Source organism: Choloepus didactylus, chromosome 5 (genome assembly GCF_015220235.1).
Source record: "Choloepus didactylus isolate mChoDid1 chromosome 5, mChoDid1.pri, whole genome shotgun sequence".
Taxonomy (NCBI): domain Eukaryota; kingdom Metazoa; phylum Chordata; class Mammalia; order Pilosa; family Megalonychidae; genus Choloepus; species Choloepus didactylus.
In genome coordinates, this window is record NC_051311.1 from 50610025 (window position 1) to 50630924 (window position 20900).

The 20900-nt window shown below is 37.4% G+C and overlaps 1 protein-coding gene across 1 annotated transcript in view; it reads left to right on the top strand.

The window, feature by feature from the left end:
- The window catches only part of KDM7A (lysine demethylase 7A), a 102388-nt gene that overhangs the window by 21906 nt on the left and 59582 nt on the right, over nt 1-20900 (top strand). Inside the window, exon 2 of the mRNA XM_037836030.1 lies at nt 19425-19510. Coding sequence (XP_037691958.1) covers nt 19425-19510 — 86 coding nt within the window. The remainder of the gene's footprint in view (nt 1-19424; nt 19511-20900) is intronic.

A 20900-nucleotide genomic window follows, 5' to 3' on the forward strand; every position in this document is an offset into this window, starting at 1 on the left:
GATGATATAGGGGAAAAATATAATCAATGAAAACTAGAGTCTGTAGTTAACAGTAACATTGTTATATGCTTCCATTAATTGTAACAAAGGCAACATACCAAAGCTAAATGCCAATAAGGGGGGGATATAAGGGAGGGGTATGGGATTCTTGGTGGCAGTGTTGTTGTCTGAGCTTTTCATTGTATCTTATTTTTTTATTTTTATTTTTTCTTTTATCTTTTTTATTATTCTTATTTTATTTTTTTTTGGAGTAACGAATATGTTCAAGGGCAGACTGTGATGAATGCACAACTATATGATGATACTGTGAACAACTGATTGTATACCATGGATGATTGTATGGTATGTGAATATATCCCTATAAAATTGCAGGGGAAAAAAAATAGAGGGATACTAGTGCTGGAGAAAATATGGAGAGAGATGTACCTATTCACTGTTGGTGGGTAAGTAGAATGGTGCATCCCATCCAGAGGGCAGTGTGATGTTTCCACAAGAAGCTAGGTATGGGGTTGCCATAAGACCCTGCAACCTCATTATTGGGTATGTACTTGGAAGAAGTGAGAGCAGGGATAGGAATGGACATTTGCACACTGGTGTTTATGGCGGAAGTATTCACAATTTGCAATGGATGGAGGTGGCCTAAGGGTACATCGATTGATGAACAGAATGGTGAACTGTGGTGTATGCATACAATAGAATATTGAGCAAATGCAAGAAGGAATGAAGTTGTGAGGCATGCAACTAGGTGAATGGATCTTGAGGATAGCATTTTGAGTGAAATAAGCAAGAAATGAAAAATCAAACATTATAATGCCTCACTAGTATGGACTAACTATAATGTGCAAACTCTCAGAATTGAGTCTTAGAGCACAGGTTATCAGGGGAAGGCTTTTTGTAAAGGTCCCTAGATTGTAAGTTCTTAAGCAGTTACATCTATTCCTGAGTTGTAATGGTTATCTCTAAACTCTGAGATGCTGAGTTCCTTGTGTATAACTTGGTTGGTCCCTGGAACTTTGGGTATTTTGTGACATCTGAGACTCAAAGCTCAAGTTTGGCAGCTATGAATGTCAGTATTACCTCATACAGCAACTGTTAAAAAAAGCTGAAAAGGAGTTCAGACATCAATTACAGTTATAAATGAAGTGGATATTATTAGGACTAAGGCAAATCAGACTAAAGAGTAAAGGATGGTACTGACTTCAAATTCCATGTGAGACCAAAGGAAGAGATGTTTATTTGGTGTGAAATTTGTATTCTCTTTAGCACACTAAATTTCACTTGTACAGTCAGTTTATGCAAACATCATAATTACATGGAACTTCGAATAGGGAGTGAAATCTGATTGGTTTGTACGGGTTAGTATGAAACCCTGATACATCCCAAAGTAATTTGGGCAGAGAATAAAAATGTATTTGCAAAGCCCCCCTGAGGGACTGGGGAAAAATGTGGAAATATTAGACTTCCCCACCTGGGAAATTACTGATATTCTTATAAGCATTGGGGGCTACTAATTTAGAAGGCCAAGCCCTCGATCTTGGGGCTTGCCCTTATGAAGCTTGTTACTACAAAGGAGAGGCTAAGCCTTCTTATAGTTGTGCTTAAGAGTCTCCCCCAGAGAACCTCTTTTGTTGCTTAGATGTGTCTCTCTCTAAGCCCACTCGGCAGGTAAACTCACTGCCCTCCCTACTATGTGGATATGACTTCCAGAGGTGTAAATCTCTCTGGCAATGTGGGACATGACTACTGGAGATGAGCCTGGACCCGGCATAATGGAATTGAGAAAGTCTTCTTGACCAAAAGAGGGAAGAGAATTGAAACAAAATAAAGTTTCAGTGGCTGAGAGATTTCAAATGAAGTCAAGAGGTCATTATGAAAATTATTCTTATGCATTATATAGATATCCCTTTTTAGTTTTTAGTGTATTGGAATAGCTAGAAGGAGATACCTCAAACTGTTGAACTGCAACCCAGTGGCCTTGATTCTTGAAGACGGTTGTGTACCTATGTAGCTTACACAGTGTGACTGTATGATTGTGAAAACCTTGTGGCTCACACTCCCTTTATCCAATGTATGGACAGATGAGTAGGAAAATGGGAACAAAAATTAAAAGAATAGGGATTATGGGGGGTGTGTGGGATGTTTCATGTGTTCTTCTTTGCCTGTATTTTTATTCTTATCTGTTTTTTTTTTTTTTTTTTTTTTGGAGTAATGAAAATGTTCAAAAATTGATTTTGGTGACGAATGCTTAACTATATGATAGTACTGTGAACAATTGGTTGTACACTGTGGATCATTGTAGGGTATGTGAATATATCTCAGTAAGACTGAATTTAAAAAATAATGGAAATTTACTGGAATCATCACGTTTAAGGGATATTTTTAAGGAGCTCAATTCAGGAAATAGAGTATATAAAATAACTTAATATTAGCCTGTAAATAAGTGGAAATATGGATCAATAAAATGTTGAACAACTTTCTGTGGGGTGGTCAAGTAAAGTTCCACCAAGGAGGAGGAATTTGATTTGGCCTTTGAAGACTAGGTAATGCAAGGTTGTTTGGTGAAGAATGGTGAGAGCATTTGAAACAAGAGGAATACCTAATGAGTCCACTGACAGTATGATCTTAAAGAGTTTGAACACTTACTCTTCTAACACCAAGAGTAGAGAATATAAATGGGAGTATTATCTAGAGAGGAAAAAAGAATGTTTGATAGATCACAGGGAATTCTGGTTAGTCATTAATTCAACTCGGTTCTTTTCAAGAGTAAAAAAAAAAAAAAAAAAGTCAGCTAAGCAACAATTTCAGAAGATTAAGACAATAGAAAGTGCCAAAGTTGTCACTTACCAAATGGCAATGAGGCTGTTCTTCTGTAGATAGAAGCTATTCAACAAAGGTCAGATTGTCACCCCGTAAGAAAACACACACACACACACACACACCCACCCCAACAATGGTCTAATAAACATTGAACATTTTGCTTGCTATTAGGGAAAAGTGTGGTGATTTGTACGTAGAGAAAAGTTTTTATAAGAGAAATGAATGGAGTGGGAGAGACTGAAGAAAGTTATGTGCCAGATTTGAAAGTGATTCTTACAAAAATTTGCTTTTAGAGTTTTGTGTTTTGTGTTACATTACTTTTGCTCTTAACATAGCTGTTAGTTGTATGGTGATTCTAGACTTCTTTTAATGGGGGTGGATGAGGAGTGGAGTAAGTAGGCAGGAAAAAGAGTAGGGAGAAATTACCCCTCCCTCTGAGAGAAAAATTGAAATGTATTTAGTAGTTTCTTTTACATCTGAAGTAACCTTCTTAGTTTAGGAACACTAATTATTTTTACATTTAATTCGATTTTTAAAAATTACATTTTGGGCAAAATTACGTTTGTTTTGATTAAATTAAAAGAATTTCTCTTTCAGATATACTAATTTGCCAAATTTGCTAAGTTTTTTGTTTTGTTTTAACAAATATAGCTATAGGTGTTTTTGCCAGTTGATGAAAATTGGTCAAAACCTGAAGACATCACTGACGTTATAGTTGAAAAGACTGTATGGGGGGAGGATAGAGTGAACAGTAAGAGTTGGAGAAAGGAACCCATGGATCTTTGAAGATTAATAGTCGAATTTTGCCCAAAGCATCCTTAATTTTAAATTAATTGGAATGTTCCTATCTCCTCTTTCTTCCCTAAGCCTCATCTGAGCCTTGTGGGAGTCACCTTTATTCATATATCTTAGATATTCATAAGTGAGTGTATGATGGTTTAGGTTTCTCAGGACATGTCTGACTTTTTTTCTCTCACCTAATTCCTTTGATGTAACAATCCATCACATCAAGAATGTGACCATAGCCAAGGTACATAAGACAAACCATGAATTTCTAGAACAAGTGTTAAGTTGGTTCCTGTTCTGGTTGGGGGTATAGCACTGATTACTAGCAACTAATAAACCTCAATTTAAGAATCACAGAAGGTTGGGTTTGATGTCCATTCCATTGAATGTAGAGATACCTGTCTTACATCTCACTTATTTGCCTATCTGTAGTGACCTTTTTCTTGTTCTGCCTTAGCCATCTGCTATCACATTTAGACCTTATCCCAGTTACAGAGTAATGCCATCTCAGAAATTTCAAATTCTAAACATTTCACTGTTTGTGTTTAAGCTCCTCTCCTTACAGTTCACCAGCTCAAGGCCTTCCACTAAGACAATGCTGGGACTGTATCGAGATACTTCAGACCGTCTCACCATTTTCTTACTACCTCTTGTCTTCATGTCCTTTAGTCCAGTTTAGATTTCACAGTCCATTGTTTCCCTCACAAATATCCTCAACTCTCTTTCTTTTACTTGCCTATAAAAACTGCAACTCTGGATAGATCCAGCCTTCTATTCTGTGTCTGAATCCATGTGATAACACATTGCCAGAAAAAAAAATATATATCACTTAACTGCAGAAATGGTTTCACTTGGAATTCATTATCATAAACCTCAGGTGGGTGGTCAGTACAGCCTAGCAATCTAACTGTGTTTCTCCAGTAAACTTGTTCTTTTGTTCTCCAGAACAACTATTTTATACTTTCTTTCCTTACACCTCTCTATCCCTTTCCATACACAGCTGATTACCTCACACCAAAGTAAGCTGAGAAAACAGAAGCCTTCAGACTGTAACTTTATCATTTTTTTCTGCCATTTCTAAGCCTTCCTACATTTGCATGCACCTTCCTTACATTGTCCTATAGTGAAAGAAGTATTATTGACTTGTAGATTCTTGTTCTTTTCCTCTGAAATTAAATTGTTTTCATTGTATCTCACTTATGCCAGATTGTTAGCTCCATGAAGGCAAGAACCATGTCTGTTTGGTTTACTACTCTGTCCCCAGCATCATTTTATGTCCTGTCATCTAAATTAGCACTCAATAAGTGTTTGGGAGCAAAACTAATAAAACCATAGAATTCTGTATATTAAAATTGGTTGTAAAATTGCATTTTTTGACTTTGGAAAAAAGCTTTGACCAGCTATTATGGTATCTCCTTGTCCGTATTGTGTAGGTGAATGCCATTTTGGTTGTAAAAGGCTGTCATTCAGTTAAATCCTGGGGTTTGAGGAACTGGGAGACTTTTTTTTTTTGTTAAGTAACAACCTTATTGTGATATAATTAACATATAACATAAAATTCACACTTTTAAGTTCAGTGGTTTTAAGTATTCTAACAAGGTTGCACTGCCATCACCATTATTATTTTAGAACATTGTTTGGTCCCTCCAGAAAGAAATCCTGTACCCACTAACAGTCCCTTCCCATTCTAAGCTCCCCTAGCCTCTGGCAACCACTACTTTCTGTGTCTCCGAACTTGCATATTCTGGATATTTCATATAAACGAATCATTCAGTCATATAACATATGGCGTTTTGTGTCTGGCTTCCTTCACTTTGCATAATGTTTTCAAGGTTCGTCCATGTTTTAGCATGTTATCAGTATTTATTCATTTTTATGGATATTTTATTTCATTGTATGGATATGCTATATTTTGTTTTTCCATTCATCAGCTGATGGGCATTTGGGCTGTTTTCACTCTTTGGCTTTTATGAACAATGCTGCTCTGAACACTTGTGTACAAGTTTTTGCGTGGAAATATGTTTTCATTTCTTTTGGATATATACCAAGAAAGAGAATTGCTGGATCATATGCTTGAGGAACTGCCAAACTGTTTTCCTCTGCAACTGTACCATTTTACATTCCCGCCAGTTTTTCAACATGCTTGCCAACATTTATTGCCTGTCCTTTTTATTTTAGCCATCCTAGTGGGTATGAATTGGTATCTCATTGTGGTTTTGATTTGTATTTCTCTAATCACTAATGATGCTGAGCATCTTTTCATGCGCTGTTGGCCATTTGTATATGTTCTTTGGAGAAATGTCTATTCAAATCCTTTGCCTGTCTTTTAATTGGATTTATCTCTTTATTGATGTGTAGTAAGAGTTCTTTATATATTTTTGACACAAGTCCCTTATAAGACAAATGATTTGCAAAAGTTTTCTCCCATTCTGTGGGTTTTCTTCATACTTTTTGATGGTGTTCTTTGAAGCACCAAAGTTTTAGATTCTGATGAAGTCCAATTTAGCAATTTTTTCTTTGGTTCCTTGTGCTTTTGGTTTCATATGTAAGAAGCCATTGTCTGATCCAACGTCATGAAGATTTACTCCTATGTTTTATTTTAGGAATTTTAGCTCTTATATTTAGGTCTATGATCCATTTGGGTTAATTTTTGTACACATGTATTGAACATGTGTGCATATGTATTGTCTCATCAGCATTTGTTGAAAAGATTGTTCTTTCCCAATCTAATGGTCTTGGCACCTGTGTTGAAAATCAATTGATCATAAATGTTAAGAGTTTATTTCTGGACTGTTACTTCTATTCCATTGGTCTAAATATCTATCCTTATGCCAACATCATGTTGTCTTGCTTCCTATAGATTTGTAAGGTTCGACATTGGGAAATATGAGTCCTTCATCCAGTCATTCTTAACTGGTAGTTTGGGTTACAGAAACCCTTTTAAACCCTTTTGAGAATCTTATGAAAAAAAAAAACTGTGGACCCAGGAAATTTCATATAAATGTATAGAAAATTTCATGTAACGTTTATTTTATTACATTAGAAATTGATATCCCTTCTAGTAAAAGAAAGTTTCTAAAGAATTAGCATGTTACTTTTTGTTTTCTGGAAAAAAAACCACAGCAAAGTAAGTCCAAACTGTTCAAATAAGACAAAGTGAATTTCAATTCTGCTCAAAATAAATTTCAATTACTTGAGTCAGTTACATGGGTTAAATAATCAAATGGCAATATTATGTTATTTTTGACATCTGGTTAGTTTTGACATTTTTTGTCTTGATTGGAGTAAGCTCCACTCAGCCTCTCAAAGATCTGTTGTAACAAATGGCAGTGGGGTTCTCAGGTGAGAATAGGCTTGTGTTTGGGTACCCAGAGATCTCTGAGATTCATTATTTTTGATGTTTTATTGTAATTATTGAATTAATACATTTCAAGATTTTTGTTTGCTCAGTGGTTATAGATAGAATTTTTTTTTTTATTTATTTTTTTTTTATTTTTTTAATCATCATTTTATTGAGATATATTCACATACCACGCAGTCATACAAAACAAATTGTACTTTCGATTGTTTACAGTACCATTACATAGTTGTACATTCATCACCTAAATCAATCCCTGACACCTTCATTAGCACACACACAAAAATAACAAGAATAATAATTAGAGTGAAAAAGAGCAATTGAAGTAAAAAAGAACACTAGGTACCTTTGTCTGTTTGTTTGCTTCCCCTACTTTTCTACACATCCATCCATAAACTATACAAAGTGGAGTTTGGTCCTTATGGCATTCCCAATCCCACTGTCACCCCTCATAAGCTACATTTTTATACAACTGTCTTCGAGATTCATGGGTTCTGGGTTGTAGTTTAATAGTTTCAGGTATCCACCACCAGCTACCCCAATTCTTTAGAACCTAAAAAAGGTTGTCTAAAGTGTGCGTAAGAGTGCCCACCAGAGTGATCTCTCGGCTCGTTTTGGAATCTCTCTGCCACTGAAGCTTATTTCATTTCCTTTCACATCCCCCTTTTGGTCAAGAAGATGTTCTCCATCCCACGATGCCGGGTCTACATTCCTCCCCGGGAGTCATGTTCCACGTTGCCAGGGAGATTCACTTCCCTGGGTGTCTGATCCCACGTAGGGGGGAGGGCAGTGATTTCACCTTTCAAGTTGGCTTAGCCAGAGAGAGAGGGCCACATCTGAGCAACAAAGAGGCATTCAGGAGGAGACTCTTAGGCACAAATACAGGGAGGCCTAGCCTCTCCTTTGCAGCAGCCGTCTTCCCAAGGGTAAAACTTATGGTAGAGGGCTCAACCCATCAAACCACCAGTCCCCTATGTCTGTGGTCATGTTAGCAACCATGGAGGTGGGGTAGGCGAATACCCCTGCATTCTCCACAGGCTCCTCAAGGGGGCACTACATCTTTTTTTTTTTTTTCCTTGTTTGTCTTTTTTCTTTTCTTTTCTTTTTTTTTTTAACTTTCCCTTCTTTTTTCAAATCAACTGTATGAAAAAAAAAGTTAAAAAGAAAACAAACATACAATAAAAAAACATTTCAAAGAGACCATAGCAAGGGAGTAAGAAAAAGACAACTAACCTAAGATAACTGCTTAACTTCCAACATGTTCCTACTTTACCCCAAGAAAGTTACATAATATAGCAACATTTCAGTGAACTTGTTCCTACTACATCCATCAGAAATTAACAGACCATAGTCATTTCTGGGCATCCCCAGAACGTTAAATAGCTTATCTGTTCTTCTTGGATTATTGTTCCCCCTTCCTTAATTGCTCTCTACTGCTAGTTCCCCTACATTCTACATTATAAACCATTTGTTTTACATTTTTCAAAGTTCACATTAGTGGTAGCATATAATATTTCTCTTTTTGTGCCTGGCTTATTTCGCTCAGCATTATGTCTTCAAGGTTCATCCATGTTGTCATATGTTTCACCAGATCGTTCCTTCTTACTGCCGCGTAGTATTCCATCGTGTGTATATACCACATTTTATTTATCCACTCATCTGTTGAAGGACATTTGGGTTGTTTCCATCTCTTGGCAATTGTGAATAATGCTGCTATGAACATTGGCGTGCAGATATCTGTTCGTGTCACTGCTTTCCGATCTTCCGGGTATATACCGAGAAGTGCAATCGCTGGATCGAATGGTAGCTCTATATCTAGTTTTCTAAGGAACTGCCAGACTGACTTCCAGAGTGGCTGAACCATTATACAGTCCCACCAACAATGAATAAGAGTTCCAATTTCTCCACATCCCCTCCAGCATTTGTAGTTTCCTGTTTGTTTAATGGCAGCCATTCTAACCAGTGTTAGATGGTATCTCATTGTGGTCTTAATTTGCATCTCTCTAATAGCTAGTGAAGCTGAACATTTTTTCATGTGTTTCTTGGCCATTTGTATTTCCTCTTCAGAGAACTGTCTTTTCATATCTTTTGCCCATTTTATAATTGGGATGTCTGTACTATTGTCATTGAGTTGTAGGATTTCTTTGTATATGCAAGATATCAGTCTTTTGTCAGATACATGGTTTCCAAAAATTTTTTCCCATTCAGTTGGCTGCCTCTTTACCTTTTTGAGAAATTCCTTTGAGGTGCAGAAACTTCTAAGCTTGAGGAGTTCCCATTTATCTATTTTCTCTTTTGTTGCTTGTGCTTTGGGTGTAAAGTCTAGGAAGTGGCCTCCTAATACAAGGTCTTGAAGATGTTTTCCTACATTATCTTCTAGGAGTTTTATGGTACTTTCTTTTTTTTTTTTTTTTTTTTTTTTTTAATCATCATTTTATTGAGATATATTCACATACCACGCAGTCATACAAAACAAATTGTACTTTCGATTGTTTACAGTACCATTACATAGTTGTACATTCATCACCTAAATCAATCCTTGACACCTTCATTAGCACACACACAAAAATAACAAGAATAATAATTAGAGTGAAAAAGAGCAATTGAAGTAAAAAAGAACACTGGGTACCTTTGTCTGTTTGTTTCCTTCCCCTACTTTTCTACACATCCATCCATAAACTAGATAAAGTGGAGTTTGGTCCTTATGGCATTCCCAATCCCATTGTCACCCCTCATAAGCTACATTTTTATACAACTGTCTTCGAGATTCATGGGTTCTGGGTTGTAGTTTAATAGTTTCAGGTATCCACCACCAGCTACCCCAATTCTTTAGAACCTAAAAAAGGTTGTCTAAAGTGTGCGTAAGAGTGCCCACCAGAGTGATCTCTCGGCTCGTTTTGGAATCTCTCTGCCACTGAAGCTTATTTCATTTCCTTTCACATCCCCCTTTTGGTCAAGAAGATGTTCTCCATCCCACGATGCCGGGTCTACATTCCTCCCCGGGAGTCATATTCCACGTTGCCAGGGAGATTCACTCCCCTGGGTGTCTGGTCCCACGTAGGGGGGAGGGCAGTGATTTCACCTTTCAAGTTGGCTTAGCCAGAGAGAGAGGGCCACATCTGAGCAACAAAGAGGCATTCAGGAGGAGACTCTTAGGCACAAATACAGGGAGGCCTAGCCTCTCCTTTGCAGCAACCGTCTTCCCAAGGGTAAAACTTATGGTAGAGGGCTCAACCCATCAAACCACCAGTCCCCTATGTCTGTGGTCATGTTAGCAACCATGGAGGTGGGGTAGGCGAATACCCCTGCATTCTCCACAGGCTCCTCTAGGGGGCACTACATCTTTTTTTTTTTTTTCCTTGTTTGTGTTTTTTCTTTTCTTTTTTTTTTTTTTTTAACTTTCCCTTCTTTTTTAAATCAACTGTATGAAAAAAAAAGTTAAAAAGAAAACAAACATACAATAAAAGAACATTTCAAAGAGACCATAACAAGGGAGTAAGAAAAAGACAACTAACCTAAGATAACTGCTTAACTTCCAACATGTTCCTACTTTACCCCAAGAAAGTTACATAATATAGCAACATTTCAGTGAACTTGTTCCTACTACATCCATCAGAAATTAACAGACCATGGTCATTTCTGGGCATCCCCAGAACGTTAAATAGCTTATCTGTTCTTCTTGGATTATTGTTCCCCCTTCCTTAATTGCTCTCTACTGCTAGTTCCCCTACATTCTACATTATAAACCATTTGTTTTACATTTTTCAAAGTTCACATTAGTGGTAGCATATAATATTTCTCTTTTTGTGCCTGGCTTATTTCGCTCAGCATTATGTCTTCAGGGTTCATCCATGTTGTCATATGTTTCACCAGATCGTTCCTTCTTACTGCCGCGTAGTATTCCATCGTGTGTATATACCACATTTTATTTATCCACTCATCTGTTGAAGGACATTTGGGTTGTTTCCATCTCTTGGCAATTGTGAATAATGCTGCTATGAACATTGGCGTGCAGATATCTGTTCGTGTCACTGCTTTCCGATCTTCCGGGTATATACTGAGAATTGCAATCACTGGATCGAATGGTAGCTCTATATCTAGTTTTCTAAGGAACTGCCAGACTGACTTCCAGAGTGGCTGAACCATTATACAGTCCCACCAAGAATGAATAAGTGTTCCAATTTCTCCACATCCCCTCCAGCATTTGTAGTTTCCTGTTTGTTTAATGGCAGCATTCTAACCGGTGTTAGATGGTATCTCATTGTGATCTTAATTTGCATCTCTCTAATAGCTAGTGAAGCTGAACATTTTTTCATGTGTTTCTTGGCCATTTGTATTTCCTCTTCAGAGAACTGTCTTTTCATATCTTTTGCCCATTTTATAATTGGGCTGTCTGTACTATTGTCATTGAGTTGTAGGATTTCTTTGTATATGCAAGATATCAGTCTTTTGTCAGATACATGGTTTCCAAAAATTTTTTCCCATTGAGTTGGCTGCCTCTTTACCTTTTTGAGAAATTCCTTTGAGGTGCAGAAACTTCTAAGCTTGAGGAGTTCCCATTTATCTATTTTCTCTTTTGTTGCTTGTGCTTTGGGTGTAAAGTCTAGGAAGTGGCCGCCTAATACAAGGTCTTGAAGATGTTTTCCTACATTATCTTCTAGGAGTTTTATGGTACTTTCTTTTATATTGAGATCTTTGGTCCATTTTGAGTTAATTTTTGTGTAGGGGGTGAGGTAGGGGTCCTCTTTCATTCTTTTGGATATGGATATCCAACTCTCCCAGCCCCATTTGTTGAAAAGACCATTATGGCTCAGTTCAGTGACTTTGGGGGCCTTATCAAAGATCAGTCGGCCATAGATCTGAGGGTCTATCTCTGAATTCTCAATTCGATTCCATTGATCTATATGTCTATCTTTGTGCCAGTACCATGCTGTTTTGGCAACTGTGGCTTTATAATAAGCTTCAAAGTCAGGGAGTGTAAGTCCTCCCACTTCGTTTTTCTTTTTTAGAGTGTCTTTAGCAATTCGAGGCATCTTCCCTTTCCAAATAAATTTGATAACTAGCTTTTCCAAGTCTGCAAAGTAGGTTGTTGGAATTTTGATTGGGATTGCATTGAATCTGTAGATGAGTTTTGGTAGAATTGACATCTTAATGACATTTAGCCTTCCTATCCATGAACATGGAATATTTTTCCATCTTTTAAGGTCCCCTTCTATTTCTTTTAGTAGAGTTATGTAGTTTTCTTTGTATAGGTCTTTTACATCTTTGGTTAAGTTGATTCCTAGGTACTTGATTTTTTTAGTTGCTATTGAAAATGGTATCTTTTTCTTGAGTGTCACTTCCGTTTGTTCATTTCTAGCATATAGAAACATTACTGACTTATGTGCATTAATCTTGTATCCCGCTACTTTGCTAAATTTGTTTATTAGCTCTAGTAGGTGTATCGTTGATTTCTCAGGGTTTTCTAGATATAAGATCATATCATCTGCAAACAATGACAGTTTTACTTCTTCTTTTCCAATTTGGATGCCTTTTATTTCTTTGTCTTGCCGGATTGCCCTGGCTAGCACTTCCAGCACAATGTTGAATAACAGTGGTGACAGCGGGCATCCTTGTCTTGTTCCTGATCTTAGAGGGAAGGCTTTCAGTCTCTCACCATTGAGTACTATGCTGGCTGTGGGTTTTTCATATATGCTCTTTATCATGTTGAGGAAGTTTCCTTCAATTCCTACCTTTTGAAGTGTTTTTATCAAAAAGGGATGTTGGATTTTGTCAAATGCTTTTTCAGCATCTATTGAGATGATCAATTGATTTTTCCCTTTCGAGTTTTTAATGTGTTGTAATACATTGATTGTTTTTCTTATGTTGAACCATCCTTGCATGCCTGGAATGAACCCCACTTGGTCATGGTGTATGATTTTTTTAATGTGTCTTTGGATTCGATTTGCAAGTATTTTGTTGAGGATTTTTGCATCTATATTCATTAGGGAGATTGGCCGGTAGTTTTCCTTTTTTGTAGCATCTTTGCCTGGTTTTGGTATTAGATTGATGTTAGCTTCATAAAATGAGTTAGGTAGTGTTCACTTTTCTTCAATGTTTTGAAAGAGTTTGAGTAAGATTGGTGTCAGTTCTTTCTGGAAAGTTTGGTAGAATTCCCCTGTGAAGCCATCTGGCCCTGGGCATTTATTTGTGGGAAGATTTTTGATGACTGATTGGATCTCTTTGCTCGTGATGGGTTGGTTGAGGTCTTCTATTTCTTCTCTGGTCAGTCTAGGTTGTTCATATGTTTCCAGGAAATTGTCCATTTCTTCTACATTATCCAGTTTGTTGCCATACAGTTGTTCATAATATCCTCTTATAATTTTTTTAATTTCTTCAGGATCTGCAGTTATGTCACCTTTTTCATTCATTATTTTGTTTATATGGGTCTTCTCTCTTTTTGATTTTGTCAGTCTAGCTAGGGGCTTGTCAATCTTGTTGATCTTCTCAAAGAACCAACTTTTGGTGATATTTATCCTCTCTATTGTTTTTTTGTTCTCTATGTCATTTATTTCTGCTTTAATCCTTGTTATTTCTTTTCTTGTACTTGGTTTGGGATTGGTTTGCTGTTCATTTTCTAGCTTCTTCAGTTGATCCATTAGTTCTTTGATTTTGGCTCTTTCTTCCTTTTTAATATATGCGTTTAGTGCTATAAATTTCCCCCTTAGCACTGCTTTTGCTGCATCCCATAGGTTTTGGTATGTTGTGTTCTCATTTTCATTCATCTCTATATATTTAGCAATTTCTCTTGCTATTTCTTCTTTAACCCACTGATTGTTTAGGAGTGTGTTGTTTAACCTCCAGGTATTTGTGAATTTTCTAAGTCTCTGATGGTTATTGACTTCTAATTGTATTCCATTGTGGTCAGAGAATGTGCTTTGAATAATTTCAATCTTTTTAAATTTATTGAGGCTTGTTTTATGTCCCAGCATATGATCTATTCTGGAGAAAGTTCCGTGAGCACTAGAAAAGTATGTGTATCCTGGTGATTTGGGATGTAATGTCCTGTAGATGTCTGTTAAATCTAATTCATTTATCAGATTGTTTAGGTTTTCAATTTCCTTATTGGTCTTCTGTCTGGTTGATCTGTCTATAGGAGAGAGTGATGTGTTGAAGTCTCCCACAATTATTGTGGAAACAGCAATTGCTTCCTTTAGTTTTGCCAGTGTTTCTCTCATGTATTTTATGGCACCTTGATTGGATGCATAGACATTTACGATTGTTATTTCTTCTTGCTGAATTGCCCCTTTTATTAGTATGTAGTGGCCTTCTTTGTCTCTCAAAACATCCCTGCATTTGAAGTCTATTTTATCTGAGATTAATATTGCTACACCTGCTTTCTTTTGGCTGTAGCTTGCATGAAATATTTTTTTCCATCCTTTCACTTTCAGTTTCTTTGTGTCCCTGTGTCTAAGATGAGTCTCTTGTATGCAACATATTGATGGTTCATTTTTTTTGATTCATTCTGCGAATCTATATCATTTAATTGGGGAGTTTAATCCATTTACATTCAACGTTAAAACCGTGAAGGCATTTCTTGAATCGGCCATCTTATCCTTTGGTTTATGTTTGCCATATTTTTCCCTCTCTCTATTAATATCCTTTATTGTACCCATACCGAATCTCTTTAGTGCTGAGCCTTTCTCCAAGTCTCTCTGTCCTGTCTTTGTTTCTCTGTCTGTAGGGCTCCCTTTAGTATCTCCAGTAGGGCAGGTCTCTTGTTAGCAAATTCTCTCAGCATTTCTTTGTCTGTGAAAAATTTAAGCTCTCCCTCAAATTTGAAGGAGAGCTTTGCTGGATAAAGTATTCTTGGCTGGAAATTCCTCTCACTCAGAATTTTAAATATATCGTGCCACTGCCTTCTTGCCTCCATGGTGGCTGCTGAGTAGTCACTACTTAGTCTTATGCTGTTTCCTTTGTATGTGGTGAATTGCTTTTCTCTTGCTGCTTTCAGAACTTGCTCCTTCTCTTCTATGTTTGACAGTGTGATCAGTATATGTCTCGGAGTGGGTTTTTTTGGATTTATTCTATTTGGAGTTCGCTGAGCATTTATGATTTGTGTATTTATGTTGTTTAGAAGATTTGGGAAGTTTTCCCCAACAATTTCTTTGAATACTCTTCCTAGACCTTTACCCTTTTCTTCCCCTTCTGGGACACCAATGAGTCTTATATTCGGACGTTTCATATTATCTATCATATCCCTGAGGTCCATGTCGATTTTTTCAATTTTTTTCCCCATTCTTTCTTTTATGCTTTCATTTTCCATTCTGTCATCTTCCAGGTCACTGATTCGTTGTTCAACTTCCTCTAGTCTTGTACTATGAGTGTCCAGAATCTTTTTAATTTGGTCAACAGTTTCTTTAATTTCCATAAGATCATCCATTTTTTTATTTAGTCTTGCAATGTCTTCTTTATGCTCTTCTAGGGTCTTCTTGATTTCCTTCATATCCCGTACTATGGTCTCATTGTTCATCTTTAGTTCTTTGAGTAGCTGCTCTAGGTGCTGTGTCTCTTCTGGTATTTTGATTTGGGTGCTTGGGCTTGGGTTATCCATATCGTCTGTTTTTTTCATATGCTTTATAATTTTCTGTTGTTTTTGGCCTCGTGGCATTTGCTGAACTTGTTAGGGTTCTTTTAGGGTTTGTAGACCTATTGAAGTCCTTATCTCTAATTTATCAGATCTACAGCTTCGTGGAGTACACTTTCTCTAACTAACCAGCAGGTGGCGTCCACGAGCCACCTGTTCTCCACAAGCCAGTTCTCCCCTGCTTAGCCTTTTTGGTGAGTGGGGGAGTGAGTCTTGTGGGGCCCAATTGGTGTACCAAGCTTGCATGTTTAGTTGGTGTTGCCTGCCCTGTATGTGGGGCGTGTTTCTGGGCAGTCGGGGAGGGGGGGTGGCCCTAACAATCAAATCTCCCTGATGATCCTAGAGTTTTAAAGCTGCTGCAATAGTCTAATCCTTCAGTTCAGTCCTGCCACAGTTTGTCTCTGCCACTGACCCACAAGTCTTTGGTATTGGCGTATGGCTCCTGAGACTTGCAAGTGGGCCCCTCTTCCAGGCCGTGCACCCCGGGTCCTCTGTTGAGGGATGACTGTGCTATGTCACAGGTGAGTGCCGTCCCCCCAGGGCAGTTCTGGGCTGCTGGGCTGTGTAGGGAGGCTCCCAGTCTGCTCAAATGATGGCTGAATGGGGCTTTGTTAATTCACACTGCTCCACCTTCCCAGCTCTGGGACATTTATCTGAGGTTGCAGGGAAGGCTAATGTCCACGCCCAGTTTTGTGGTGTGTGCCTGTTATTTGAAGCACTTCCGTCACACTGGGTTGTCTGGGGCAGCTCTGGGCTATGGGGCTGGCGATGGGCAGGAGTGTTTCCTGTCCACCAGGATGGTGGCTGTGAGCGGACACCCCCCTTTTCTTGGGAAGTTGTGTTGTTTATTGAATTTTCTCAGCCACTGGATTATTGCCTTTTGTCTCAGAGCTCTCTTAGTTCTGCTCTTGACTTGACGTGCCCAAATTGCAATTCTTTGAAGCTTTCTGTATTGGGCTTCTTAGAGTAATTGTTTTAGAAAAAGAAAAAAGGATTTAAAAAAAAAAAAAAAAAAAAAAAAAAAACAAACGGCCCTCCTCAGAGATCTAATGGGTTATTGAAATGCTAATAGACAAAGCAACCAGGGTCATTAAGGAAACGTCCACAGGGCAGAGAGATCAGCTTTTCTTCGGGATTTACCTATGCGCCTCAGGGCCTGAGCTCGGGCTTGAGCTCTGCCCTTCCCCCTTCTATGTTCACCAGAACTCCAAAAATCTTCTGCTTTTATTTTGGAGTTTTTCGTGTTGTTTTTTTTTTCTATGCCTGTCTCCTCTCTGCTGGGCTGGCTGCTCTCAGAGTCTCTGGTGTCTGGTCTCAGTCTATCTATGGTTGGAGTTTGAATCAGTAGAATGAGTTTCCGATAAGAGCAGCCACTGCAGTTCTCCCTTCTCCTTCCCGGAGCTGAGAGCCCCTCCTCCCCCGGGACTGAGCCTGGCAGGGAGGGGCGCGGGTCCCCTGGCCGCAAAAACTTACAGATTTCGCTGATCTCAGCAGTTCCACGTTTTCATGAGTGTTGTATGAAGTATGCCCAAAGTCAGATTGCTCTGTGGTGTCCAGTCCACACAGTTCCTGGCTTTTTACCTGCTTTCCTGGAGGAGTAACTAAAACTTACAGCTCACCAGTCTGCCATCTTGCCCCGCCTCCGATCATTACTTTTTATGTTCAGATTTTGTATCTACAGATTCTTTGCATTTTTTTGGTGTGTGTAGTCATAGCATCTACAATTAACAACTTTACTTTTTCTTTTCCAATTCCTATATCTTTTTCTTATTTTTCTAAGCTGGGTAGATCCTCCAGTACCATGTTCACTAGATGTGATGATGTTTGGCATTCATGTCAAAGCAATTGCTTTCATGTTCTTTTTAAAAAATTTATTGTAGTAACATATATACAACATAAAATTTCCCATTTTACCACTTCCAAGTATACAATTCACAATGTTAATTACATTCATGATGTTGTGTTACTATCACCACCATCTTTCATGTTACTTGTATAGAATTGTTCAGAAATATCTTTTACCAGAATATGGACGTATCCTTCTATTCCTAATTTGCTAAAAAGTTTTTGTTTGTTGCTTTTTAATCATAAGTAAATGTTGAATTTTGTCAGAATTTTTATGCATCTTTTAAAATGTTCATATAATCATTTGTTTTAATCTCTTAATGTGGTGAAGGATGTGGCTTAATTTTTTTGTGGTGTTAAACAACCTTGCATTCCTGGGATAAGACCCAACTTGATATTTGCATCTTTGTTCATAAATGAGATTGGCCTATTTTTCCTTTCTTGTATCTCCTTTCCAAGTTTAGTAACCAAAGTTATGCTGTCCTCATAAATTGAGTTGGGGAGTAAACCCTTTTTTCCTACTCTCTGAAGCAAATTTTATGTAAGATTGGAATTATTTATTCCTTGAATATTTTTTAGAACTTGATCATGTGGCCATCTGAGCCTGGAATTTTTGTTGTAGGAAGATTTTCAAAACTACTTATTTAGTAGTAAGTTATAGGACTGTTGAATATTCTGTTTCTTTGTGATTCACGTTTGTCCCTTTTATCTATATTTCCTATATGTGCTCTTGAAAAGAATGTGTGTTCTATGGATGTTGGGTATAATATTCTATAAATGTCCAATAGGTCATGTTTTTCAATCCTGTAGTTCAGATCTTGGATATTTCATCGATTCTGTTTCACCTGCTTCTTCTATCTGTTACTTGAGAGAGTTGTCAGGGCCCCCAATACAGTTGCACCTGTTATATCTTCCTGGTGAATTGAAACTTTTATCTTTTATCATTATGAAGTAAACGTAATTATCTTGGGATTTTTTTTTTCTTTAAATTCTATCTTGCTCAATATTAATATAGCTATTCTTTCTTTGGATTTCTCTTTGAAGGATGTTTATTTTTCTATCCTCCTAGTTTCAGTCTTTGGGTATCCTTCTTTTTATGTGGATCTCTTGTAAACAACATGCTGTTGGATTGTATTTTTTTAAGTCCACTGGGTGATCTGTGTCTTTTAACTGGAGTAGACTGTTTGCATAGAATATAATTTCTGGTATATTTGAAATTATACCTCCATTTTCACTTGTTCTTTTGTTTCTCTTTGTCTTTTTTATCCCCCCAATTTACCAATCATTACTTTTCCTCCCCTTCCAGTATAGGTTGGAAGGGGAGGAAAAGTAATGATTAACATTAAACTTTGGTAAATTGCTGGGGAGAATAAAAGGGTTGATGCTAAGGGAGCTAAAGTTTAGCACCAGTTACTTGTGATGATGAGGAGTTAGTTGGTCTGGACATCTGCATGATCTCTGGGCAAGTAAGTTTGTGAGGATTACCTCCATACAAAGGTGTCTGGTCTTATACAGAGAGTCAGAGGACTTCCTCTTTATATTGGATTCCATGGGATGATGGAGTATTCTAGGTACGGTGCCTGAAACTAATTAACTGGTTCACTGGGGATATGAAGCCTAAAGCAGAACTGTTAGGACTCAGTGTTCTAAACATGTCAGAGATGTTACCCAAACTTACTAACTACCTCTAAAGCCCACATTTGAAAGTCAGGTGACATTTACATAATGATTTAGGGTCTTGCGGCTTATAATTGTATTATTTCTGTTGTCTCCACTGCGATTGACAGTGTATCACGTACCATTATTTGGGTCTGCTTCCCCCCATAATTGTTTAGCATTGTACAAGGAAGAGAATAAATCTGGTCTTGCTACAAAATTTATTGGTGAGATTATTGTACATCCATCAGTTAAATTCTAACCTATTCCAATCTATTATAGTTAAGTAAGTATTTTCAACTTATTTCCATAGTGAATTTTTTTTCTTCTTCTTAGCTGTGTTGGAGTAGAGGAACATCATGCTGTTGACATTGACCTGTATCACTGTCCCAACTGTGCAGTTCTACATGGTTCATCCTTAAGTAAGTACTATATGCTTAAATAAAAATTTAAGATTAGAACTTAACATGCACGATAATACTTTAATGATACTCTAACTGGTTATATTATACTCACCAAGAACTACAAAGGAGACTTTCCTGAAGATACTTACATTACACTTTTTCTTTATTAAATAACTTTTAAAATAAGTCAAAGGATTAAGGGCTAAGAAAATAATTGGACAGGCCAGCAAATATTTGCTCTGCTGCTCCCCTTTGTCCTCAGTACAGCCCAGGACTGATGGGACCATGTGCAGAAAAGATGAGAAGGAGGACCCCAGGGCTGAGCTGCAGGTGCCCATTGTCTTACTGAGTTCCTAATGAACTGGTTCTTCAGACAACCACCAAGATTACTCAGAATCTGTATTTTTAAAACAGATTTATTGAAATATAGTTGACAGACAATAACTGCACATATTTAAAGAGTGCAATTTGTTAAGTTTTGACATATGCCTACACCTGTGAAGCATGACCATAATCAGGACAGTGAACATATCCATCACTGCCAAATGCTTCCAGGGTCCCTTTGGAATCTCTCCCTCCTGCCCTGCCCTACCGCATCCTCAGACCACACTAATCTGCTTTCTGTCATACTTCAGTTCTCATTTTGTAGAATTTTCTATGAGTGGAATCATTCCGTATGTACTCTTTTTTTTGTCTAGCTTTTGTTCACTCAGCATAAATATTATGAGATACTTCCATGTTGTAGCATGTATTCCTTTTTATCATTGAGTGGTATTCTGTTGTACAGATATGCCACAGTTTATTTATTCACCCGTTGTTGGACATTTCATTTTTGCAGTTTGGGTCTATTACAAATAGAGCATGTTAAAAGAAAAAAAAAAGATTAAGAAAGCTCCCAAACTCAAGTATATATTTTCAAAGCTATAAATTTGAGAAATAGGTTAAAGTAAGAATTTTTCTGATTCTGGAAACTCATTTCAACTGTTTCATTTTTTAAAAAATGAACAAAAAAAGATCTTCCAGTGGTATTTTGGAACAGTTTACAGATTAGGACTTTAATGTACATAGATCCCAATAATTTTAGGAGAAAATTAGGGCATTGATAGGCTAACATGTTAATTATATTTTCTGAATTTGGTAGTCTTACTGAGTATGGCCAGGAATCTTGCCCCACCATCCACTCTGCTTGAAACCACACTCATAAGGTCTCTAGCAAAATGCAGGCACAGAGGACAAGCCTAGAATAAACCCATACTCTGCATTTTTCTTCCCAAGATGGTGAGAGCAAAGACTGGGAAGCCTCAAGCATTCTTTGGAGTGTATAGTAATACTCACCAGCAATATGTCCATATAAATGTGGGACTAAAACATCGTATATAAGATGGTATTTAGTATTAGCCTTTTACAT